The sequence below is a fragment of the Lynx rufus genome, unplaced genomic scaffold (genome assembly GCF_022079265.1).
Source record: "Lynx rufus isolate CCGP_SWC_20201006 ecotype Redwood Valley unplaced genomic scaffold, mLynRuf1.p SCAF_18, whole genome shotgun sequence".
In the NCBI taxonomy this organism is placed as follows: Eukaryota; Metazoa; Chordata; class Mammalia; order Carnivora; family Felidae; genus Lynx; species Lynx rufus.
In genome coordinates this window covers 41,810,465-41,837,013 of record NW_025814832.1, presented here as the reverse complement: position 1 = coordinate 41,837,013, position 26,549 = coordinate 41,810,465, and the positions used below count along the sequence as shown (strand labels likewise).

Below are 26,549 nucleotides of genomic sequence, written 5' to 3'. Positions count from 1 at the left end.
AATCGGATTTCTGAACCACAAGACAGTAAGACAGTCTTTTCCAGCGTCTGCTTTAGAGGAGGGTCTTCAACCTTGAGTCTAAACATCCCCCTCAGGCCACTGAACATGCCCAGTATGATTTGCTTTTTTACAGAGAAATCACAGAGTGTTCCGGCTGAAAGGGAATAACACACTACTTAATTGAAGAGAGGTCAGGAAAGAAAGCACATGGAGAGCAGTGCCCTGTGGCAGGTTTTCAGGAGTTCTTTCCGCTTTCCTGATGGCTGAGGAAGCACCCACACCTTTTGCTGCCTGGAGAACTCTGTGCTAAACTAAGTTCTTCGAAGTTCTCTTTTGCATAGGAAACTTGCACATGAGCCGGAATCAAAGTTAAATTCAAAAGTGGATTTCAAGGACCATGCACACCTTGGGGAAGCATCACTGTCACGAATTCCCATGATAATACTGACTTGGGTGTTACTTGCTTGGGGCTTTCATTGCCCACACAAAGCTGGGTACGAGGGAGGGCAGAGAGTGCCATTTAGGAGTTAAGACAAGTCTCTTGGCCTCTTTGTACCTTAGTTTCCTCATTTGAAAAAAAAAATGGATTTTAAGACCTACTTTCCAGAATTCATACTGGGTTTATTAACACACACCTAACCAGTCACTCTATGATATTTTTACATGTAGTTTTTTTTTTTTTTTAACATGTATTCATTTTCTATTTCACTTACAGCTTGTGTAAAAACTGCATTCCATGCCAGGCCTGAAATGTTCCAAAGCTCAGTTCGGTGAGTAAATTGCAACCAAGATTTCTACACACACCAAAAAAACAAAAAAAAAAAACAAAAACAAAAAAAACAAGACACAAACGAAGAAGAAAAACAAGATATTTTCAGAATATTTATCCTTTGGCAGTGATTCTAATTTATAGATAATGAAACATAACCACAATACTCTCTCCATACACTAAAGAAATCTCACTATGAAAGATACTTGCCTTTTTAAAAAAATATTTGCATGAAAGATTTATACTTTCATGTTTATACATGTGGTGCATTAGATACAAATCAGTAAATGCTCAATAAATACTTGTGTTAAGTAAGTATTTTTTTCTAGAGAAGTAAGTTTATTTCTCTAGAAAAATGTTTCACAACTTTAGCACTGTTGAGATTTATGGTTGGATAATCTTTGTTATGGGGGGGGGGGGGTGCTGCCCTGTGAACTGTAGGGTGTGACAGCAGCCCTGGCCTCCACCCACTAGAGGCCAGGAGCACATCTACAGTCTGACAATCAAAAATGTCTCTAGACACTACCAAGTGTCACCTGGATGCAAAATCACCCTGGCAGAGAACGATTCACTCTGATCTCTATAATAACTCTCACACCAAACTTTGCCACAGACAAAAAAGATTTGCTACATAATTTTAGTAGCTTTCGACTAATAAAGTTTCATTCATTCAAAATGAATAACAAAGAGGTTTACAATGAAGTTTAATAAAAATTCCAAATATAATGAAATTATATTTGTAACTTACATAAACTGCAAAAAAGGTAGTGATTCAAATGTACGTCTTTCAATAGATTGTATTTTATTGCAGGATAAATCTCTAGGAAAAGGAAAAGGAAAATATTGCCTCAATTAGCCATAAGCTATCTAATTAGTAGGATGATAGTATTGAATAAGTAGCTTTTGGCTAAACTCTGAGTATTAGGAATTGTTATTTGAACCTTCCAGAGCCCCTAACCCTGCCCTCACCTTTCTTAAGAGTCTCACCTTTGTGATCTTCATACATAAAACATACAACTATAGATCTTGATAGATCTTGGAAGTAATCTTTCCTGAGAGCAGAAGAATTGATTAAATGACTTTTTGTGGCCTCATCAATTTCTAAATTATGAGCTCAAAGTTGTGATCTCCACATATAATTTCTAATATTAAAAGGGATATTCTCACATTAGCACACCTTCCTGGTTTAGTTCTATTTCTCGACACCAAGTCAATACCAGAAGAGATAAAAGGTACCGTTTCATTTAACTTGAAAAGAAGTTACTCCTCTAATCAATACCTAACTTTGAACGAACTCAGAATTAGATTATCATATTAATAGAAATTTATTTTTGGTTGTACATTGCCCAAACGGTCTATGAATTTATCAACTGCTTCAGTTGCAAGTGGGGCCAACAAAAAAACAACATGGTACTGGATTTTTATTTGGAAACACCCATCCTTGATTATAGTTGACCCTCTTATTTCCATTGATTTCAGCTGAGTCCCTCACTTTCCACCTACATGGGTACCACCATCTTCTGACTGGCATTGTCATCTCTGGTCTCTCCCATTCTAATCTATACTGCACACAGTCACCAGATTTATTCTCCAGGAGTCGTTCTCAAATATCAGAGTCACTTGGGAACTTACTCAAGATGCAAATTCTCAGCTCTACTCCGGACTGAGTGAATCAGGAACTGTGGAGGTGGAACCTGTGTTCTGACAAGGCCTCCAAGTTACCCTGGTGCAGTCTAAAGTTTGTCCTAGAGCACAACTGTGATAACACGGTAGCTTGGCATATTATCCAAGGCCTTCAAAATCCTAAATCTGGCTCTAGTTTCCTACTCTACAGATACCCAAAGAAATTTCTCCTGCATTTTGCCCTTCACTCACTCTATTTTGCAAGCATATTCTTCCCAAGATGTCTATCTGATGATACGTCATAGCCATTCAAGGTTCTGTTCAAACAGCATTTCTCTAGTAACTTCCCTGATCCAACTTGAAGTCTTCCCCCCTCTTCTATGTTCCAAAAACAACTTATACTTCTCATTGCCCAGATCCATTTCTTCCCCTCCCCCTCTCCTCCTCCTCCTTCTTCTCCTTCTTTGAATTTTGTAAAGTAGACTCCACGCCCAACCTGGGGCTTGAACTCACGACCCTGAGATCAAGAGTCGCATGCTCTACTGACTCAGCCGGTCAGGTGCCCCAATTTCTTCTTAATATAGTGATTCTGGCATTCCATTTCCTCTGGGCATAAACTCCATGAAAGTATGGACTAGTCTTGCTCATCTGCGTTGTCTACTGTGTTTAAAACGGATGCATGGACAAAGAACAAACTCAAATATTTATAAAATAAATTAACAGCTGGGTAGTGAGTACAAGGAGCAAAATGACTGAAAAGAAATGTGGTTTTATGACTTTGTGGCTCCCTCTTCTGCACTTTGTCAGTGCTTCATCATTCATTTAGTGCTTATGCGTTATGGTTGAAGCTTCTGTTTATTTTCCCTGTGAAATCATGAGTTCCTACAAGGGTGGGAAGCCTGTCTTAACCATCTGCGTGCCTATGGTACTGGGCATAGGGCCTGTCACATTCTTTTTTAGGTTTTGATTCACATTTTTTTTTGAATGAATGAATGAGAACACTTCACCTAACATGAAATAATTGGCTTACAAAGTACCTCATAGTACAAATAATGAAAGGCCCAATCCATTGTGCAGTTTGTCTCTTTTGTTTTTCTCCAAACTGTGTTTGTAACGTTTGGAGCCCAGAGGGCAGAGGTAGCCAAGAAGACCAATACAAAGTGGTTGTCCCCTAAGACTTGGAAGGTTTGATAATTTGAAGGACTATTTTTAGTGTCATATGAGATTCTTTTTACTCACTACTCTTAAGCCTTCCACATTTGCAACAAGAATCTATTTTCTAAAGCACATCATTAATAAGGATTAATGAGGGGCGCCTGGATGGCTTAGTCGATTGAGCATCTGACTTCGTTCGGTTCAGGTCATGATCTCACTGCTCATGAATTCGAGCCCCGCATCGGGTTCTGGGCCAACAGCTCAGAGACTGAAGCCCGCTTCGGATTCTGTGTCTCCCTCTCTCTCTGTGCCTACCCTGCTCATACTCTGTCTCTCTCTCTCTCTCAAAAATAAATAAACATTAAAAAAAATTTAAAAAAAGGATTAATGAAATACACAGCTTTGGATGGCATGGGCAAAGAATAAACACTGAACCTCCATAGCAAAGAACATTAGTATCTCTGTATGTCTAATGTACAGAGATCTATGCAAACATTTCTTCCTTGACAATGAGGCTGGAGAGATGTTTATTCTGTAATTAGCGAAGTTAGAGGCATTTCTGATGTTTGTTTAGTGTAAACATTTCTAACTATACCACTTCACCATCATTATATTTTTAAAGATTTCATTTTTTTTTAAGTAATCTCTATACCTGACATGGGGCTCTAACCTACAACCTCGAGATCAAGAGTTGCAGACTCTAATGACTGAGACAGCCACGTGCCCTTTAGCCATCATTTTTTTAATGTTTATTTATTTTTGAGAGAGACAGAGACAGAGCATGAGTGGGGGAGGGGCAGAGAGAGGGAGACAGAATCTGAAACAGGCTCCGGGCTCTGAGCTGTCAGCACAGAGCCCGACACGGGGCTCGAACCCACAAACTGTGAGATCACGACCTGAGTCAAAGTCAGACGCCCAACCAACTGAGCCACCCAGGAGCCCCAACCCCTTAACCATCATTTTAAACATCTATTTTTATGGTGGCATAAGAATTTCCACACCGGTCATAGGAATCTGCTCCTGAAGCCAAGAGCACACTGTATGTTAGCTAACTTAACAATAAATTACATAAAAAATAATAATATAAAAATAAACTAATAAAATTTCCCACACTGAAATCCTTAATCTGTTCTCTTGATAATTTAATATGTACTTGGTAATACTGCTTACATAATTCACCTGCTTAAATATTTAATATTTAAATATTTGATTTAGATTAAATTATTTAAAAATTCTGGGTTAATGGCATTCAAATTAATGTCAGTGTTCTATATTTTCTTGTCTTGCAGGTGCCAATTTGAGGTTAACTTCAATTCCTCTCATTTTACCAAGCCAACTTTTTCAAACCTTTTCTGTAAAGGCCAGACAGCAAATATTTTAGGCTTTGCAGGCCATATATGGTCTCTGTCACATATTCTCTGTTTCTTTCTCTTCTTTTCTCTTTTACAGCCCTTTAAGAACATGAAAATCATTCTGAACTCATAGGTTGTATCAAGACAGACCATACACAGGATCTGATCCATGGGCCATAAATAATAAATATAAATAAAAGCAGATGGTATACGAACACTTACATAACAAGGTTCATATGGGTGTCCATAATTGCTCAGACCTCATTACTCCTTTTCCTCTACAACTGAAGGGCTTTTTCCTATATCTTGTCTATAAAATTAAAAAGTTGAAAATGCATAGGAGGTATTTAATGCTAGAGATGGGCTGGGTCCCCACAGACTTACAGAGTTATAGAATTTAATACAGAGAATTACAGAATTCTACTGTTAGAAGAAATTGTTGCAATTATCTAATTTGAACCCCGTATTTTTTAATAAATAATATAACTAAAAACTCATAATAAATGATGAACTGATTAACTTACAAATACTGGAGGGATAGCAGGCCTTCAAATGTGTCTTTACGTAATTCGGTCAGATAATTTTCACTGAGAATTCTGCAAAATGAAAAGGTCATTTCTGGGTCAAAATGCAAAATAACTACAACTATTTGCAACACAGGACCGCTAGATGTGAGAGAAACCTGGGTAATGGTGCCACCAAATACACTAATTCTTATTTAATGTAGGGATGGCGATCTCTGCTGTTTGATTCAAATATTTTCTTCTCACATACTCCTTTGTCTCTCTCTCTCTCTCTCTCTCTCTCTCTCTCTCTCTGTCTCTCTCTCTCTCACACACACACACACACACACACACACACACACACACACCCCTATCCACTCTTCACACCAAAATGTACATTTAATGCCTACTCTCTGGATCACAAAATCTCTGTTAGAACCCAGCCCTGAGTGGCAAAAACATGGACAGAACTGCCACCTCCTCCTCTCTTTTCCCAAATTTTATTGTGGAAGCCCTATTTATAACCATATCAGTGCTACAAGTAAAGCCATCTAATTTTTTTCCCCAACTAAAAAATACCTGTGAGAACTAAAAATGTGCATAAAATGCACATAACATAAATGCTCAGTTTAATAAGTATAGAGTAAACACCCGTGTAACGCTATTTGTTCATTCTACTGTTGGTGGATACTCGATTTTTCTAATTTTTAGTGATTATAAACAGTGCTGCTTTGAACATTTTTCTGTTTATATCCTAGTACACATTTGCCTAAGTTTCTCCAGGATTTAACAGGGGTACAAAATTGCCTTCCTAAGAGGTGGTGCTATTTCAAGCTGGCAGATTGAAACATGCCAAGTCTCTACCAAACTGCAAACTCCACCAAAGTCCCTAAGAATGATTAGAAAAGATACAATTAGAAAATCCACAACCTTAGCTCAAAGCCAAGGGAGTAGCTCCACAAACACTCCCCACCAGAAATGCCTTGGAGCCACCTACAGGGTGATTAGCTGGGATACTGCAGTAGGACCAAGGACAGCACATCAACCCCACATCCTTCCTCCTTGGATCTGGCAGCAAAGGGTGTTTTCTTCCAGGCAGGAGCCATTGGTGTTAGAAGGGGGCAGGGTCCCAGAGCCCTGGAGGAAGGGTATACACTCTGACTAGCCATTAGAAGTCACCTCCCACCTCTTCTTTAACTCTCAGGGGGACCTGTCACCAATAACAAGCCCCGTGGTTCATTTCACCTCTTCCTTAGGACCAGAAACCAGAAGCAAGTCAAATCTCAACTACAAAGATAAATTGCACTCAGGAATGACCAAATGGAGTGAGAAAGCCAATTCTATTCAGGACAGAAAATAAAAAACAAATATAACAGCTTATAGTCAATGACACAGTTAACAGAGGAAACACAAAAGGATTTGAGAATACCAACATTAATGGGGCACCTGCGTGGCTCAGTCGGTTAAGCAACCGACTTCGGCTCAGGTTGCAGTCCATGGGTTCAAGCCCTGCACTGGGCTCTGTGCTGCAGCTCAGAGCCTGGAGCCTGCTTCAGATTCTGTGTCTCCCTCTCTCTCTGCCCCTCCCCAACTTGCACTCTGTCTCTCACTCTCTCTCTCTCTCTCTCAAAAATAAACAGTACAAAAAATTTAGAATAGCATCATTAATATATCCTCAGACAGAGGTAAACAGTACATCTAATAAAAAGAACCAACTCAAGATTATATGAATGAAAAGTATTATCATTAGTAAAAAAACTCAGTCTATGAGCAGCAGAAATGGTCGTTGAATAAATTAGAAAACTTGAGGGGCGCCTGGGTGGCTCAGTCGGTTGAGCGGCCGACTTCAGCTCAGGTCACGATCTCGCGGCCCGTGAGTTCGAGCCCCGCGTCGGGCTCTGGGCTGATGGCTCAGAGCCTGGAGCCTGCTTCCAATTCTGTGTCTCCCTCTCTCTCTGCCCCTCCCCCATTCATGCTCTGTCTCTCTCTGTCTCAAAAATAAAAATAAAACGTTAAAAAAAATTAAAAACAAAATAAATTAGAAAACTTGAGAGATCTGGCCACCGATTTCTTACCAATACTTGAAATTATATGTATTTATTATATTTACATATTTGTTTTTATATTATATATTTGTAAACCCCTTGACAAGTGGGATATTTGGTCAGTTTTGTTCTTGAGCTTATATCCCTGGCATGTAAAACAGTTCCTGGGACATAGGAGATGCTCCCTAAATATTTGTTGAATGAATTCAGAAAGTGACACGTATCAATTTGCAAATATACTACTTTTAATGAAAACAAATCATTCATTTATCATCGTTTATGAGAATGAGTACAACTTCACAGGAAAACTAATGTCTTTCTCCACCTCCACCCCAATTTGTGACTCAATCTTTTGAGACAAGAACCTTTTGAGAATTTCATAAAAGCTATGGAATGGACCCTTTCCCTAGAAAACTGCACTTTCTTGAATACGTGCAAAGGTGTGCATGCGATTTCAATTTGCAGACCATCCCTTTAGGGCTCAGGTCCGTGAATAGAATGGACTGAATTTGTGGGTGCCAAACTTGGATGGAAAATAAAATCACATCTCTATTTTCACAAACCTCTAACTAGAATTAGCATTTCCTTCCATTATGAATGTAGGCAACAAACCACAGATTAGTATAGTTAATTTGGTCCCCAGCAGAAATCAGATATTTTCATATCACATATTTGGCGTGGATATCTCAAAATATCATTTATTCTCATCAGTACCTTGAAGTCATAATAGTTAGTAGGCCTACCATTATATTTTGTTATTTAATATTCTAACAGAAGCAGATTTATTGCTATATCACTAATCTTTTTAAAAAATTTTTGAAAACTCTATTTCCACATAATTTCCTTTTCCTATACATTTTAACTTATTATACATTTGAAAACATTATCCCAAGAACATAAGCTTCTGCAGATCATCAATAGATATATAGAAGGGTGCCTGGGTGGCTCAGTCTGTTAAGTGTCCAACTTCAGCTCAGGTCATGATCTCATGGTTCGTGGGTTCGAGCCCCACATTGGGCTCTCTGCTGACAGATCAGAGCCTGGAGCCTGCTTCCAATTCTGTGTCTCCCTCTCTTTCTGCCCCTCCCCTGTTCATGCTCTGTCTCTCAGCAATAAATAAATGTTAAAAAAAATTTAAAAAAAAATTGATATATACAAAAAAAGGTTAAAAATCCTGCCCCAGGGGACTATTGACCCATAGTTAAAAACTTCTGTCTTACAAGGCATAACCCTCAAGCTGAATTAGAAATCATCAAATCTTGGGGCACCTGGGTGGCTCAGTTGGTTAAGTGTCTGACTTTGGCTCAAGTCATGATTTCACAGTTTGTGGGGTCGAGCCCCACATCAGGCTCTGTGCTGACAGCTCGGAGCCTAGAGCCTGCTTTGGACTCTGTGTCTCCCTCTCTCTCTGCCCCTTCCCTGCTCGCTCACTCTCTCTCTCTCTCTCTCTCTCTCTCTCTCTCTCTCAAAAATAAATAAACATTTAAAAATTTTTTAAGAATCATCAAATCTTACCAGATTCATGTTCTAGTATATAAACTACCAAATACATGCTTTTCAAAAAATATTTTTTTAATTTCAGTTTATTTTTTTAATAGGTAATATATATTTGCATGGCTCAGAATTCCAAAGGTATATAATACACAATTCAAAGTTTTTCTCCTAGCCCTGTCCCTCAGCCTACCCACTCTCTCCACTCTCTCTTGTTTCTTGTGCCAAATTACTTTCATTTTTCTTACAAGTTTGGGAAATAAGATCTCCAAGTTAGATACTATCATGAGAAAATATAAACTATATATAGTATTTAAGAAATTCATAAAATTCATAAGAAAACAACTACCTTATTCTACCATTCGTTATTTACCAGTAAGGTTATCAGACTAAGGGGCAGGGGGGAATCTACTTCAGGGGGATCATAATCCCTACATCTAAATTACTATGACTGTTATGTCTTTTATTATTAATTCAGAAGTCATGTATGACTTATCTACCCAAGTTGAACTAATGATACGACACACAATCTGTCATGAAAAATGCCAGTCAATTACTTTGAGTATAATATTGTTTCCAAAATTACTTGTGTCTACACTGACTTTTTCTACAAGTCAATTTAAAAAAAAAGATCACAAAAACATTGGCAAAGGACAGAAAATTCAGACAAGAAACACAAATGCCCAGGAAACATACAGAGATATTTAAATGTATAAGTAATCAGAAAAATTCAAATTCAGAAGGGACCCATTTTATTCACCCACCAGATCAGCCAAGAAATGGAGAATATCCAAGAGTGGGAGGGTAGGAGGAAATGAATGCTGTCATGGTGTATGGATTGGTGTGTAAATTGGCACAACTTTTTTGAGGGCAATTAAAATTGTATATATCGACATCGTCTTCATCCCAGCAATTCCATTTCCAGGGATCTATTCTACAGAAATACCTACCCACGTACACAAAGATGCATGTAAGAGGTGGTCCATGCAGCAATGCATGTAATAAGAAAACTGGACACAGCCTAAATATCCATCAAGAGGGGAATTATTAAATCGTAATACACTCATACTATGGAATATTATGCAGCAGCTTGCATGGATGGGGTAACCCTCTATGTACTGGAAGAAAAAAAGTCTAAGACATACCACGAAGCAAAAGAATCGAGTTGCAGGATGTTACAATTTATGTAAAAAAAAGATAAGAAAATCACACAACAAACCTATTTTGCTGTAAATATGTATGTAGGCAAATGCATGGAAAAAGGTCTGGAAGGATATATACTAAATCCAGAGTAGTGGCTATCCCAGCAGTGGGGGGATTAGAACATAAGGCAGGTGTTCACTATATCTGTTATTTCATCAAAAAATTTTTTTTAATGTTTATTTGTTTTTGAGACAGAGAGAGAGAGGGAATGAATGAGCAGGAGAGGGGCAGAGAGAGAGGGAGACAGAATCCGAAGCAGGCTCCAGGCTCTGAGCTGTCAACACAGAGCCCAACGTGGGGCTTGAACCCACGAACCGTTGAGATTATGACCTGAGCCGAAGTTGGACACTTAACCGAATAAGCCCCCCAGGCCCCCCTGTTATTTCATTTTTATATATTGAGACTATAATCATGTATTGCTTGTATAATGGAAAATAAGTTGAAATTGATTCTAATTTTAACGTTTTTTTTTTTTAATTTATTTTTTTTGGGACAGAGAGAGACAGAGCATGAACGGGGGAGGGGCAGAGAGAGAGGGAGACACAGAATCGGAAACAGGCTCCATCAGCCCAGAGCCTGACGCGGGGCTCGAACCCACGGACCGCGAGATCATGACCTGGCTGAAGTCGGACGCTTAACCGACTGCGCCACCCAGGCGCCCCAAAATTGATTCTAATTTTAAAGGGAACCTGCCAAATTTAATTTTTAAAATAAACACAGATGGGGCGCCTGGGTGGCTCAGTCGGTTAAGCGGCCGACTTCAGCTCAGGTCATGATCTCGCGGTCCGAGAGTTCGAGCCCCGCGTCGGGCTCTGTGCTGACAGCTCAGAGCCTGGAGCTTGTTTCAGATTCTGTGTCTCCCTCTCTCTGACCCTCCCCCGTTCATGCTCTGTCTCTCACTGTTTCAAAAATAAATAAACGTTAAAAAAAAAATTAACACAGAACTGCAATCGGTAGAGGTTGAGTTGGGATATGGAAGGGGAAACACCTTTCCTCAGAGCTACTGACTTCAAAGTTCTGCACCAAGAAGGACCTGAGAATGCAGTTTTGTTTTTTTTTTTTTTTTTTTTTTTGTATTCGTATTTGGAGAGAATATACTCACAGTTTCTCAGCCCAACGGTATCCCTTCCATACATTTTCATCAATGTAACAAATAGAGTTTCCTTGGAAATTTCTGTGAAGAAACACAGTTCAGATCCTTGAATAGGTAGGAAAGGAATGAACAGAATAAATAAGAGAATCACTGGCAACCTTGTGGGGAATATTCCAATGCAGTAAATGCCAACTTTCTACTTTCCACAGCTATCAGCATCCCAGGTGGTGCAATTAATAAAGAGCTAGCGTGGGGCCAATGGCACAAACAAGGCAGCTCCTTAGAACCTGAACTTCCTATTTGTTCCATTCCTTGGGTAGATAACGCGTGTTAATTACTCTGGAGTATTTTCTTTTAGAAATTATTTTGGCAAGGAGAGAGGGAAGATGGCGGCGTAGGAGGACGCTGGGCTCACCGCACATCCTGCTGATCACTTAGATTCCACCCACACCTGCCTAAATAACCCAGAAAACCGCCAGAGGATTAGCAGAACGGAGTCTCCGGAGCCAAGCGCAGACGAGAGGCCCACGGAAGAGGGTAGGAAGGACGGCGAGGCGGTGCGCGCTCCACGGACTGGCGGGAGGGAGCCAGGGGGCGGAGGGGCGGCCCGCCGGCCAAGCAGAGCCCCCGAGTGTGGCTGGCAAAAGCGGAGGGGCCTGACGGACTGTGTTCCGACAGCAAGCACGACTTAGCGTCTGGGAGGTCATAAGTTAACAGCTCTGCTGTTGTGCGCGTTGTGAATAACTGGTATTGGGTGAGCCAGGGGAGAGAGCACCAGAATAAGCTGTTAATTAGCTTAATAGTCTAAGCCCCCTGAAGATACGTTCTCCAGTTTCCAGAGACTGACTGTATCAGGGAAATGAGGGAAAGACGCCCCATTCACCCTACTTTGCCCAGACTGTGTCTTGTGGAAATACTGGCTACCACGAGGGACTCTGGCTTCAGTCCTGCTTCTCTCGCCTGTGGCCCCTGTTGTCTGTAGATAAATATTGAACTGTTTACGTTTTAATTCCTCACCACGTGGCTAGAATTGGTTACGGATTTATACATTTCAATATGAGAAAAACGAGTATTTGACAAGCAATGCTGAGAAGCCAGTATCGGAAAGTAAACTTTGTAGGTGGCCTGAGGCAGGACGGCGTTCACTCTGTGACAACCTCACATAGTGTCTCGCTCTCGTCACCCAGCTCTTCAGTAGTGGAATCTGTGGCCTTCTCTGCTGTGGCTTTGCCAGCCTCCCTGGGAAAAGGAGAAGAATGCCAAGGCTTTGACTCTCGAAAGGAACAATTCAACTCTTCATAATTTCCCCATTTTAGAGAAAATCTTCTCCAATCACGTACCCTAGTTCCATGTGGAAAATCTCATCTTCATCAGAACAATCCTTGTGTAGCTTCTGTGCCATGTTTTTCTTGCGTGTGGCATTGAGAGGTCTGTACATATCCCTAAGCCAAAGTGGCCGCCTTCTCCAGAAAAAGCCCTCCTAGAAAACAGAAAGGACAATGTTAGGTCTGTTTCCCCTGCCTTCTCCAGCCACGGTACTTTATCCTCCTCAGATTTACCTGATTGTCACTTTCCTTTGAGCATCTCTTACGCAGCAGAGATCCAAAGAAGCCCCTTGAAGGAAACACACACACAGACAATTAGTGATTCGTACCATTTTCCATGCCTCTCACAATGTATTTCTCCAGTCTTATTAGCAGGCAAAATCAACACAGACCTGGGATCTCAGAAATAATTCCATACATGCTGGGCTTTCAGAATTTTCCTGTGTCTGTCCATAATGGCCCCACAGTGGCCCTGGGAGACCTTTGTATGTAACTTGACATGAAGTATAGGCAGGATTTTCACCCTGCTCACCTTCTGGCCCTTGGCCAAGTGCCCTTGTGCAGTCAACAAACTGGGTGACCACACAGCAGAAGCACCTAACTCTCTCCAGAAGCATTGTACATCAGTCCCCGCCAGGCTTAGCCTCCCAGGCATCATTTGCTGGCGGGTGGGGAGGTGTTTCTATTTTCCTAGCTGCATTACCTTACAAGATGAATCGCACCGAGTGAATGCCTGAGTCCAACCAGCAGTTATCTAGCTCACTGACTTTCACACTGCAGGCAGATGAATGAGTGAGTCGTGAAATCACCTTAAAACACACGGCTAGCGCTAAAACACAAAATACTCTTTTTGAATACAAACGGCATAGGGGGTACCTGGATGGCTCAGTCAGGTGAGCAGCCCAAGTCTTGAGTTTGCCTCAAGTGATGATCTCACAGATTGTGACATTGAGCCCTGTGTCTGGCTCTGTGCTGATAGTGTAGAACCTGCTTGGGATTCTCTCTCTCTCTCTCTCTCTCTCTCTCTCTCTCTCTCTGCTGCACGCCCCCTCAAATAAATAATAAACTTTAAAAAAACAGAACAGAAAGAATCAGAGTGTATGGTAAGTTTGTTTTAGAAGGTACTTATGTCTATACGGTATGTGTGCACTGAGTTGTGACATAAAATGCAGTTCACAGCCCAAGAACAGTGTAGTCAGAGACGTGCCCAACTGGAAAGGAACCATCTTCTTTCTGGTTCTAGTGGTACTAGTGATACAACCGTCTGGCAAGACATCTTCCTTTTCTCCTTCTCCATCTCATTAGTATAAAAGGAAGAGATAAATGATTAAGGTCTCTCCCAGTTCAAATTCTATTGGGTCTGGATAAAGGGAATGGAGAGCGGGGCCTCGAAAACCAGAAGGAGGAAGAAGGAAGTTTCCCCCCCACTTTACAGGAGGGACTCATGTATTCCACCTTCCATCATGCTTGAAGACTAGCCCCTTCACCCCACGACGTTTGGCCCTCCCTATCCCTTCTCCAGAGCCTCTGAGAAGGTCTGTGGCCAGGCCTGATGCCCACCGTCAGCAGGAACGGGTCTGAACATTTCCACCCCCGTCCCCCCACGATCTTGCTTTAAAGGTCTAGTGAGCAGGTGCTCTGTGCCAGTCCCATTCTAACTCGGGTTTGGCTGGGCAGCTAACTTTGCTGGGTCCAGGCAAAGCATTAGGCCAAATATGTATTCTTTCTGCCTTTGGTGGTTTCCTGGCTGTAAAACAAGGGGATTGAAATAGATGAGTTTGAAAATCTAGTTCTAAAATTCTACTTTAACGATTGCCAGACTAATATTTACCTTGAGCTTCCTTCTTTACCTTCCTTGGCTGCTGTTGTATGAGAATGAATCTGTTTTGGAGGAAAACATGATCAAGTTACCCATCACAATAACCACTCCCTCCAAATCTTTATTCATTCCTTTGCATTTTAGGTCTTCTCTACCCAGTGAGAGGATAACTTTTCCTAGGACAGGAATTTGTTTAATAGTCCTTTGACTCTTCAATAAGACCTAACTTGTGTGCAGCTGGTAATACATTTTACTGACTGTCTCAGATAACAGTCAACAGATAATTCCTAATAAAAATTCTTGGGAGGAGGAAAAGAAAAGTGTCTACCAGAAACCTAAACAGCAGCACTGTTTTAAAGTCAAGGACAAGAGTAGGATGTCTGTTATCACTGCTGCTATTCATTGGTGTTGAGGAGGTCCTAACTGATGCACTGGGAAAAAATGGAGTCGTGGAAAGGAAGAACTAAGACGTATTTGCATACGAAATTACAGACAAACTAAAAGGCCCAAGAGAATCAACTAAAATTTTACTGGAAGAAATATGAGAATTCAGTAAGATGGCTAGATATAAAATCAAGAGATCAACATGTAAACCTCAATGACTTTCCTATGTCCCATAAATAATTAATCAAAAAACGGAAGAATTATCCCATTTACAATTATCAATAAAAAGGCATAAAGTACCTAGGAATAAACTTAGCAAAGAATGGGTAAGACCTATGAGATGAAAACACTAAAGCTCTTCTGAAGGACATTAAGAAGAAACGAATACATGATGTGAGACACTATTTTCCTAGAATAGTGTAAAGATGTCAGTTCCCTTCAAATTAACCTACAAAGTCAAGGCAATCCCATTCAAATCCCAAGACAGTTTTTTAAACAAAAACTGGCCAGCTGACATTTGGTAGAGAAAATGTGCAAGCATAGCTACAAACTGTATGAAAAAGAAGATCACAGAGCAGACATTAAAATACGTTCTTACAGGGGCGCCTGGGTGGCTCAGTCGGTTAAGCGTCCGACTTCAGCTCAGGTCATGATCTCGCGGTTCGTGGGTTTGAGCCCCGCGTCGGGCTCTATGCTGACAGCTCGGAGCCTGGAGCCTGCTTCACATTCTGTGTCTCCCTCTCTCTCTGCCCCTTCCCTGCTCATGCTGTGTCTCTGTCTCAAAAATAAATAAACATTAAAAAAAATTAAAAAAAATAAATAAACAAATAAATAAAATACGTTCTTACAGAGCAACTGCAGTTAAGTATGTAGCGTGATACTGATACAGGAAAAGAAAACCAGATTGATAGAATAGAGTCCAGATAAAAATAGTATTTTAGATCCATGAAGAAAGAATGAACCATTCAATAAAAGATTTTAAAGTAACTGGATCTTTACGTAAGGGAAAAAAGTTAGATCCCCTACCTCGACCGTACCAAAACACCACACAGATTCCATACAGATTAAAAATAAATAAATCACAACAAATAATATAAGAGTGCAGAAGAAAATATCAGAGACTATTTTTATACCATGAGGCGAAAAGGCCTTGTTAACAAGACCCATGTCCCATAAGCCATGAGGCAGATATGGTGACGGACTGTCCACACCCTCCTGTTCATCGTAGTCCTTGCCCCCTTGGTCCCCTGGATTGTTTGTCCTCTTCCTGTTGATTTATAAAACTCTCTTCATATGAAATACATTAATCCTTTCAAGGGCTTTCACTGAATTTCAATGTTTCAAATATTTGTCAGTGTTTTTATCGTGAAGGAGACGGAACAGTGGGATAGGAGCACAGGCTGACTGCAGGCACAGCTGGGTTCTGCTTTGGGTTTTGCCACAGGGGCCTTAAGCTGATCCCCTTCTATGTATGAAAGAAGGATGGTGATATCATCCTCACAGGACTGTGGGGATTCAATCAGATGTCTGGTTTATTCCAAGCATAAATCGGACAAGACGATCAAATCTATCAAATGTTTCTGCATGTGGTATCAATCAGGTCACAAAGCTTTTTCTCACCACAAGATTATAAAAGTATTGATTCTATCTTCTTCTAATACTTTGACGGGTTCTTGTTTCTCTTTTTTTACATTTACTGAAATATGTTTTTTTAAGGTGAGAAATAGGGATCTGTTGTTATTTTCCTCCCAAATAATTAAGCAGTTGTTCTATTACCATTTATTTATTTTCTTCCACTGATTTGAATGCTAAAAGGTAACATTTCAATGTTTATTTATTTTTGAGAGTGACAGAGAGAGACAGTAAGAGTGAGAGAGGGGCAAAGAGAGAGAGACACACACACACACAATCCAGAGCAGGCTCCAGGTTCTGAGCTGTCAGCACAGAGCCCAACACAGGGCTCGAACTCCTGAACCATGAAATTATGACCTGAGCCAAAGTAGGACCCTTAACCAACTGAGCCACCCAGGCGCCTCTAAAAGGTAACATTTCAAAAGTCCTAGGCACCCACGGATCTGTCTATTGCTGGACTCTGTAGGCTACTTCCCATAAATATTAGGTTGCATTATTCCTCCTTGTGAAATTGACACAATGCCTCATCTCTTCCTTTGAACATCATTATTGTCCACTACAGGAAAGAAACTGCATGGTCTCTGACCTCAAAAAGTGTATCATCTAAGTAGGGAGACGAAATAATGAAACCACATAAAAAAATATAAACACAAGGTTAAACCACATAGGAATTTAAAACAGCAATAGGAGTTTATAGAACTTCCCCAAAAGCAAAAGGCTGCAGGCCACCTGAAGATGCAGAGTACGGACTGGACAATGGCCAATGATTTCTCTTCCCAGAGGTCATGGTAAGTTGACCCCACGCTAGTTCCTAGGCTCTTAGGCTGAGAAATCAGACTCTGATCTCATCAAGAGAGAACGTACTTCTTTCTACATGGAGGCAATATCACCTTACCAATGTCACAGGATTGATCAAAATCAGAATGTCAGGTCATGACTTGACAATAAGGAAAACATCCGTTCCATAGATAGGGCATCTGTGTCTACATGATTGGGCATTACCTCCTGTGGAGACAGGCCTCTGTGGCACACTGAAGTATAATCAGAAGGCTATTTGGTGAGAAGAGAAGTGGAAGAAAAGTAATTAGCTGAATCCAGTGTTTAATGGAAAGGACTGAGGTAGCTAGATCCATCCATCTGCCCCGCGGGCACAGCCCGGCTGGTGGGCCTGACTCTCATCTGCTGCCTGAGGTGCCATCTCTACTCTTAGGCAAGGCTAGGTGGGCACTGCCCATGTTGGTCTCTGCCTCACCATTTCTATGCTTTTACTACTGACCAACCCTCCAGAAGACAGACATGTTTCTCCTTAGCAGTTAATACATCCAGTCAGGTTTTACTCAAGTCTGAGAGACCAGGAAGCCTTACATATCTCTGCTCTGATCCATGACCTTGATATTTCTCTCTTGAGGAGCTGCCTTTTAACAAACTGTTTAGCATATTTTTGTTATCAGGGGAGGGGAATGCGTCACTGTAGACCCTAACAAATGGTGACAATCTCACAGAAGGACTAGGTCCAGGAGTATTACAGTATTCGGGGAAGGCTTTGTGAAGAAAGATGAACTCGAGTTGGCTTTTGAAGGCTCATGGGACTTCCACCAGCAGAGTGAAATAAAGGAATTTCAAGTGGGCAAAGTCACCAACAAAAGTAGGAAAGGGCATGGTCTGACTAGGGGATGGTGAAATTGATTCTAACTTTAAAGGGAACCTGCCAAATTTAATTTTTAAAATAAACACAGATGGGGCGCCTGGGTGGCTCAGTCGGTTAAGCGGCCGACTTCAGCTCAGGTCATGATCTCGCGGTCCGTGAGTTCGAGCCCCGCGTCGGGCTCTGTGCTTACAGCTCAGAGCCTGGAGCCTGTTTCAGATTCTGTGTCTCCCTCTCTCTGACCCTCCCCCGTTCATGCTCTGTCTCTCTCTGTTTCAAAAATAAATAAACGTAAAAAAAAAATTAACACAGAATTGCAATCGGTAGAGGTTGAGTTGGGATATGGAAGGGGAAACACCTTTCCTCAGAGCTACTGACTTCAAAGTTCTGGACCAAGAAGGACCTTAGAATGCAGTTAGTTTTTTTTGTTTTTTGTTTTTTTTTGGTATTCGTATTTGGAGAGAATATACTCACAGTTTCTCAGCCCAACGGTATCCCTTCCATACATTTTCATCAATGTAACAAATAGAGTTTCCTTGGAAATTTCTGTGAAGAAACACAGTTCAGATCCTTGAATAGGTAGGAAAGGAATGAACGGAATAAATAAGAGAATCACTGGCAACCTTGTGGGGAATATTCCAATGCAGTAAATGCCAACTTTCTACTTTCCGCAGCTATCAGCATCCCAGGTGGTGCAATTAATAAAGAGCTAGCGTGGGGCCACTGGCACAAACAAGGCAGCTCCTTAGAACCTGAACTTCCTATTTGTTCCATTCCTTGGGTACATAACGCCTGTTAATTACTCTGGAGGCAAGTATTTTTTTCCCCCAAATCACTTATGTGTCTAAAATGGTTCCTTCCTTGGGGTGCCTGGGTGGCGCAGTCGGTTAAGCGTCCGACTTCAGCCAGGTCACGATCTCGCGGTCCAGGAGTTCGAGCCCCGCGTCGGGCTCTGAGCTGATGGCTCAGAGCCTGGAGACTGTTTCAGATTCTGTGTCTCCCTCTCTCTGCCCCTCCCCCGTTCATGCTCTGTCTCTCTCTGTCTCAAAAATAAATAAACGTTAAAAAAAAAAATTTTTTTTTTAAATAAAATAAATAAAATAAAATGGTTCCTTCCACAAATCAATGAGAAAATAAGAATTCAACGAAAAAAATGGTAAAAAATTTACCATTATCAGCAAACAAATGTAAAGAAGCCCTCTACTGAAACCTCTCTAGGTGTTAGAAGGATAAGGGAAGTTAGAAATTAGAATAACTAACATGGAAAGATTTCTTAGACATATTGCATAGGGAAAAGCAACAAATCACTGGGCAAGGAATTAAAAAGTATCCCCTCATTAGGAAATTAGGAAAAAATGCAAAGGAAAGAGATGGGAAGGAAGGACACACACCAAAAAGGTGACAGGAGTTATCTTATGAGTGGTAGGGAGGGTGGGGTGGGATTTTCACGTTTTATCCTCTATACCTGTGACATTAAAAACAAAAAAAAAGTATCCATGATAATTCATGTATCCATGAATTACATATGTTTAAAAGAAGCTATTAAATGCCTGAGGTTCAGTTTCAACCGCTAACTCTGCGTATGACTTTGAACCTTTACCTTTAGTTTTGTCCTCTTCCCTCAGCAACAGCTTGCCTGGTCAGTTTATATACACATTTTTTTTCAGGGGAGTCAGGAATAAATTCAAAACAGATACCCATCTGCCCATGTGCCTGGTGGACATTTCCAGTCAACCTGAAGCCTTCTGGTTGCTCTATGTTCCCTGGTAAAAGATGCCTCAACTTCCATCATTCTCCTTATCTGGGACAGAAGTTTCAGAGTAATATCTGAGTTTTCTCTTTCCCGTGCACACCCCACCCGCGACTGTCATCAGTTAGTCTATCTTGTCACTTCCTCCTTTGCAGTGCTCTCAAGGCTTTTCTTTCTACTCTTTTCAGCCACTCTGATTCGGCCCCTTGTTACTTGACTCCCAGGTTTTGTTAGAACATTCTATCTGGTCTCGCTGGACCAAGCTCTCCTCTCCAGATCGCCCTACATGGGGAACTGAAAATAATCGTCTTGTTTCAATGGTCTGTATCTCATGCTTGAAAACTTTCAGTGGCTCTCTAGAACTCAGAATGTAACGTTCAAACCTCTCTAGCTGATAGTCAAGGTTTCTCGTAATTGGATCTTTAACTGCTAAACCTAATTCTTGATTCCTGATCATTCCTGCAGCCGTGCCTTTGCCTAGACTTATACCCATTTTTTCTCTATTTAACACATCAGAGCCACTCTTTAAGTCTCAGCTAAAGTGTTAGCTTATCCATGCAGCTCTCCCTGACCTCCATACTCCACTGATTACAGAGTCTGCTGAATTCCAATACCCATGGTACCTCTTTTAGTACTTAATTACATGCCACCTCCCTTTTTATGACCATTTCCTTTCTTCCCACCTGTCATTTCATGTTCTGAAGACGATTGCATCCTAGTGTGGCGCCCATCGTACTTACTCTTGGGTTGGGCCCAAACTGAGTACTGTATGTGGAAGGCCGGGGGTCAAAGATGAGGTCTGGGGAATCAAAATAATAGCAGCTAACACTCATATTTTGCCAGGCACTGATCCAAGTGCTTCATATGTATTACCTCATCTGGATCTCACAATAATCCCATGAGATGGTAACTATCATAATTTCCATTTCACAGAAAAGGAAACGGAGTCACAAAGCTAATAGATGACAGACCTCGGCCCAAACGCAGGCAATCTAGTTCCAGGATCTCTACTCTTCACTACTCTGTTGTATCCTATTATAGAGGATGGAGCAAAAATGGGAGAGTAGAGGTTAAGGAATGAAATAATGGGGCTAAAAACTGGATAAGGAAAAAGAATAAGGACAATTACAAGTAAAAGATGGGAGAAGGGCGAACAGTAGTAAAAAGGAAAATGAAGATAAGGGATAGTTGACAAAGAAAAGGTAAAAACAGAAAGTCAGTCAACGTGGTTGGGGAGATGAGGAAGGCCCAGGACGACATTGAGGAAGAGACTGCCATGTCAAGCAGGAGACAGAGAACAAACAAGTAAAGGCGATTCTTACAAGATGGTGAAGGTGCCGTTGTAGGTGTCGGGCTCCGGCACGGGCACTCTGCGGAGCCTCTGCTGTAGGCTGAGACCAACACACGACAGTGTCTCATCTTTGCAGGTACAACGCTCACATATTTTGAGGTGTGTGGTGGCATTCTGTTCTGGTTGCCAAGTTAAAGTTGTGTATGCCTTTTCTGAGGTATAGTTTACAAAATGCACCACAGAATGTTGAGTTGTTGGAGGAAAACCTGTCTCAAATGACTCTGGTTGCTGACTTACAGGAATTTCTAGGTCCGTAGGTGGAACCGTGACTTCAGTCAGGTTTCGATGTTGACTCTGAACCTGTTCTGGATGTGCAAATGTCACCTCAAGGTCCTTTGGGGGAGGAGTTGTAGTCTTCTTCAGGGTTGTCGAATGTTCAGCCTCCGTAATAGGTTCTGGAGTTATAGTAAGCTCCACATGACGAAATGGGATGATGGGTGATGCTGGATGCTGACCTTGATCCTTACTTGGAGTTGGAACTGTCACTTCCTGCTGGAATGGATATTGAACTACAACCTCCTTAGGTGGCTCTGGAGGCTGAGTTGGGGTGTCTCGCGTGGTTGGAGAAGGTTCAGTCTCCACACTGGATCCTGCAGTTACAGTAAGTTCCAGGTCCAGAGGTGGAACTGTGACTTCAGTCAGGTTTGGATGCTGACTCTGAACCTGCTCTGGATGTGCAAGTGTCACCTCAAGGTCCTTTGGAGGAGGAGCTGTAGTCTCCTTCATGGGTGTAGAATGTTCAGCCTCTGTAGTAGGTTCTGGAGTTATGGTAAGCCCCAAGTCCACATGATGAGCTGTGACACTGGGCAATGTTGGTTGCTGAACTTGATCCTTACTTGGAGTAGGAACTGTCACTTCCTGTTGGGATGGATACTGAACAACCTCCTTAGGTGGCTCTGGAGGCTGGGTTGGGGTCTCTTGCATGGTTAGAGAAGGTTCAGTCTCTGTAGTGGATTCTGGAGTTATGGGAAGCCCTGGGTCCAAAGGTTTAACTGTGACTTTAGTTATGGTTGGATGCTGAATGTGCTCTGAATGTGGAAATGTCACCTCAAGGTCCTCTGGAGGAGCGGTAGTCTGCTGCAGGGCTGAGGGATGTTTAACATCCGTAGGGGGTTCTGTAGTTACAGTAAGCACCAAGTCCAAAGGCTGAACTGTTACATTCGGCAACCACAGACGCTGAGCTTGATCCTGATCTGGTGTTGGAACTGCTGCCTCTTGATATACTGGAGGTTGAGCTACAAGTTCCGTAGGCGGCTCTGGAGGCTGATCTGGGGTCTGTTGAGTTTTGGCCTTATTCAAGGTTGAATGCTGAACCTGAACCTGCTCTAGATGTGCAAATGTTACCTCAAGGTCCTTTGGAGGAGCTGTAGTTTTCTTCAGGGCTATAGAAGCTTTAACCTCCATAGTGGGTTCTGGAGTTATGGTAAGCTCTAGGTCCAAAGGCTGAACTGTTACATTAGGTGACAATGGATGACGAGCTTGATCCAGACCTGGAGTTGGAACTGTCACCTCCCGAAACAGTGGAGGCTGAACTACAACCTCCTTAGGTGGTTCTGAAGGGTGACCTGGGATCTCTTGCGTGGTTGAAGTTTCAACCTCTGTAGTGGGTTCTGGAGTTATGGTCAGTTCCAGGTCTAAAGGCTGAACTCTGACTTCAGTCAAATTTGGATGCTGAGCCTGGACCTGCTCTGGATGTGGAGGGGTCACCTCAGTGTCCTCTGGAGGAGCTATAGTCTGCTGCATGATTGTAGAATGCTCAGCCTCCACAGTAGGTTCTGGAGTTACAGTAAGCTCCAGGTCAGCAGGCTGAACAGTAACATTGGGCAAGTTTGGATGCTGAGCTTGCTCTTGTCCTAGAGGTGGAACTGTCACCTCATTATGGACTGGGGGTTGTGCTACAACCTCCTCAGGTGGCTCTGGAGGCTGAACTGGGGCCTCCTGCTGGGCTGGAGGAGTTTCTGCCTCCTTAGAGGGCTCCGGAGGTTGAGTTGGAGCCTGCTGCAGAATTGGAGATGGTTCTACCTTCTCAGGGGCCTCTGAAGGCTGAGCTTGTACCTCCTGTTGTGTTAGAGAAGGTTCTATCTCCTTAAGTGGCTCGAGAGGTAGAGATAGGGTCTCCTGCTGGACTGGAGATGGTTCCACCTTCTCAGGAGGCTCTGAAGGCTGAGGTGGGGCCTCCTGCTGTGTGGAAGGTTCTACCTCCTTAGGGGGCTCAGGGGATACAACTGGGGCTTCCTGCTGAGTTGGAAAAGATTCTGCCTCATTACCGGGCTCTGAAGGCTGAGCTGGGGCCTCCTGAGGTGTGGGAGAAGGTTCCACCTCCTTAGGGGGCTCAGGGGATATAGCTGGGGACTCCTGGAGGACTGGAAACTGAGCTGGGGCCACCTGCTGGGTTGGAGACTCTGCCTCATTAGGGGGCTCTGAAGGCTGAGCTGGGGCCTCCTGCAGTGTGGGAGAAGGTTCTACCTCCTTAGGGGGCTCAGGAGATACAGCTGGGGCCTGCTGGGGGACAGGAGACTGAACCAGGGCCTCCTGCGGGGTTGGAGAAGATTCTGCCTCATTAGGGGGCTCTGAAGGCTGAGCTGGGACTTCCTGCTGAACTGGAGATGGTTCTACCTTCTCAGGAGGCTCTGAAGGCTGAGCTGGGGCCTCCTGTGGTGTGGGAGAAGGTTCTACCACCTTAGGGGGCTCAGGAGATACAGCTGGGGCCAGCTGGGGGACTACAGACTGAGCTGGGGCCTCCTGTTGGCCTGAAGCAGGTTCCACAGCCTTAGGGGGGTCTGGAGTCTGAGCTAGGACCTCTTGTTGGCCTGGAGAAGACTCATCTTCAGGGGGCTCTGGAGACTGGGAAAGACGCTTGGACTGAGCTGGAGAAAATTCAACTTGCTCAGGAGGAGATTGAGCAGGGACATCCTGCTGCTCTGGAAGAGGTTTAACCTCCTTAGTTGCCTGGGGACTTATGAAAACCCTCAGATCCACAGGTTTAACTGTGATATTAGGCGACACTGGATGCTGAGCTTCACCTGGACCTGGAGGTGAGAATGTCACCTCATGCTGTACTGGAGACTGAGCTACAACATCTGTAGAGGACCCTGGAGGCTGAGCTGGATGCTCATACTGAACTGGAAAAGACTCGACCCCGTCATTGGGCTTTGGTTGCTGAGCTGGGACCTCTTGCTGGATTGGAGAAGGTTCTATACTTGCAACAGGCACTTGAGGCAGAGCTGAGCTCTCCTGCTGGCTTGGAGAAAGTTCAATTTCCTCAGGAAAATCTTCGGGTGGAGTTGAGACTTCGTGCTGGACTGGAGAAGATTCAACATTTTCAGGGGGCGCTGGATGCTGATGTGGGACCTCCTGCTGGGTTGGAGAAGGTTCCAACTGTTCAGGGGACACTCCAGACTGAGCTGAGGCCTCTTCTCGGAGTGGAGAAGCTTCAACCTCATTAGTGGATTCTGAGGTCATGGTAACTGAAGGATCCACAGGTTTAACAGTGACATTAGGCAACAGCAGGAGCTGAGCTTGATTCTGACCTTGAGGAAAAACTGTCACCACCTGATGCTCTGGAGAGTGAGCTGGGGCCTCCTGTTGGGTCGGAGAAGGTTCAACCTCACCAGAAGGCTCCTGTTGAGTGGCAGAAGGGTTAATTTCCTCAGAGGTCTGTGGATGCTGACTTGGGGCCTCCTGATAGGGTGCAGGTTTAACTTCCCCAAGGGGATTTGGATGCTGAGTTGTGGCCTCTGACTGGGCTGGAGAAGGTTCAGTCCCCTCAAGGGGCTCTGGATACTGAGTTGGGGTCTCTGGTTGGGTTGGAAAAGGCTCACCCTCCTCTGATGCCTGAGGATACTGAGCTGGAGCCTCCTGCTGGGTTGAAGAAGGCTCAACCTCCGCAGGGGTCTGTGGATGCTGAGCTGGGGACTCCTCCTGGGTTGTAGGTGGTTCACTCCCCTCGGAGGCCTGTGGGTGCTGACCCTGGCCCTCCTCCTGGAGAGGGGAAGGTTCACCCTCTTCCTGGGCCTCTGGAGGCTGAGTCGGGGCCTCCTCCTGGGTTGAGGATGATTCACCCTCCTCAGGGGCCTGTGATTGCTGAGCTAGGGCCTCCTGCTGGGTTGTAGAAGGTTCAACTTCTCCAGGATATTCTGGATACTGAACTGGGGTCTCCTGCTGTGTTGGAAGTTTCTCCTGTGTGGTAGATTCTGGAGATTGCGTTGGAGTCTCCTGTTGAACTGGCAAAGATTCAACCTCAGGGGACTGTGGAGGCAGAGTTGGGGCTTCATGCTGGGTTTCAAAAGGTTCCACATTAAGAGGCACTGAGGGCTGAGCTATAGTCTCGTGCTGAACTGGAGAAGGTCCCACCTCTGTAGTGGGTTCTGCACTCATGGTAAGATGCACATCTGGAGGTTTCAAACTGACATTGGGCAGGTTTAAATGTTGATCACGGTAGTGACCTGGAGGTGAAACTGTCATCTTATGATGCCATGGAGGTTGAGCTGGGTGCTCCTGCTGGGTTGGAGAAGGTTCCACCTCCCTGGAAGGCAGCTCTGGAGGCTGAGCTGGTTGCTCTTGCAGGGTTGCAGAAGATTCTATCTCCCCTGGAGACTGAGCTGGAGTCTCCTGCTGGGTTGAAGATTCTGCCTCATTAAGGAGCTCTGCAAGCTGAGCGGAGACCTCCTCCTGGGTTGGAGAAAGTTCAGCTTCTCCAAAAGGGTCTGGAAGCTGAGCTGGGGGTTCCTGTTTGCTTAGAGAAGGCTTAGCTTCCTCAGGAGGCACTGAAGGCTGAGCTGGGGTCTCCTGCTGCCTTAGAGAAGGATCAATCACCCCAGGAGGCTCGGAAGGCTGACCTGGGGTCTCCTGCTCACTTGAAGGCTCAACCTCCTCTGGAGGCTTAACCGAGGTCTCTTGCTGGGTTAGAGAAAGTTCTGCTTCCTCAGTATGTTCAAGAGGCTGAGGTGGGGCCTCTTGCTGGGCTATAGAAGATTCAACACCTTTATCAGGCCCTGGAGTTGTGGTAAATTCCACATCTAAAGGCTTGCCTGTAACCCTGGGAAACATTAAATAATCTGGATACTGACCTAGAGGTAGAGATGTCACCTCATCACTTATGCAAGTTGAGTTAAATACTCGATAGGGAACTCTGGAACTAGAGTTGGGGCCTCCTGCTGGACTGGGGTAGGCTCAACCTCCTCGAGGCGCTCTGCAGGCTGAGCAGGGGCCTCCTGCTGGACTGGGGTAGGTCCAGCCTCCTTAGGGTGCTCCGCAGGCTGAGTTAGAGTTATGGTAAGATCCAGAGGTTTAACAGTGACATTGGGGAAGCTTGGCTTCTGAGCTTCACTCTGACTTGGAGACAGCACATTTACTTCATGATGTGCTAACAGTTGAGATATGATGTCCTTAGATGGCTCTGGAGGCTGA

The 26,549-nt window shown here is 43.4% G+C and overlaps 2 protein-coding genes and 1 long non-coding RNA gene across 3 annotated transcripts in view; all 3 read right to left on the bottom strand.

The window, feature by feature from the left end:
* The window catches only part of LOC124512840 (leucine-rich repeat-containing protein 37A3-like), a 33,445-nt gene extending 20,773 nt beyond the window's left edge, over positions 1-12,672 (bottom strand). The window contains exons 1-6 of the mRNA XM_047080446.1: positions 12,575-12,672; positions 12,392-12,469; positions 11,244-11,315; positions 5,424-5,495; positions 1,518-1,589; positions 714-794 (exon numbers count right to left, since the gene is read on the bottom strand). Coding sequence (XP_046936402.1) covers positions 714-794; positions 1,518-1,589; positions 5,424-5,495; positions 11,244-11,315; positions 12,392-12,469; positions 12,575-12,672 — 473 coding nt within the window. The remainder of the gene's footprint in view (positions 1-713; positions 795-1,517; positions 1,590-5,423; positions 5,496-11,243; positions 11,316-12,391; positions 12,470-12,574) is intronic.
* Positions 12,673-12,807: 135 nt separating this feature from the next.
* LOC124513584 (uncharacterized) lies at positions 12,808-15,392 on the bottom strand. Its single transcript, XR_006962452.1, has 3 exons — positions 15,361-15,392; positions 14,391-14,440; positions 12,808-12,848 (listed from the first exon to the last, which is right to left on the bottom strand). It is a non-coding gene; the product is annotated as an uncharacterized LOC124513584 (long non-coding RNA).
* A 104-nt stretch (positions 15,393-15,496) lies between these two features.
* Positions 15,497-26,549, bottom strand: part of LOC124512839 (leucine-rich repeat-containing protein 37A3-like) — a 340,529-nt gene continuing 329,476 nt past the window's right edge. Inside the window, exons 20-21 of the mRNA XM_047080445.1 lie at positions 18,514-18,585; positions 15,497-15,536 (exon numbers count right to left, since the gene is read on the bottom strand). Of these exons, the coding sequence (XP_046936401.1) occupies positions 18,553-18,585 (33 nt within the window). The 3' untranslated portion in view covers positions 15,497-15,536; positions 18,514-18,552. The remainder of the gene's footprint in view (positions 15,537-18,513; positions 18,586-26,549) is intronic.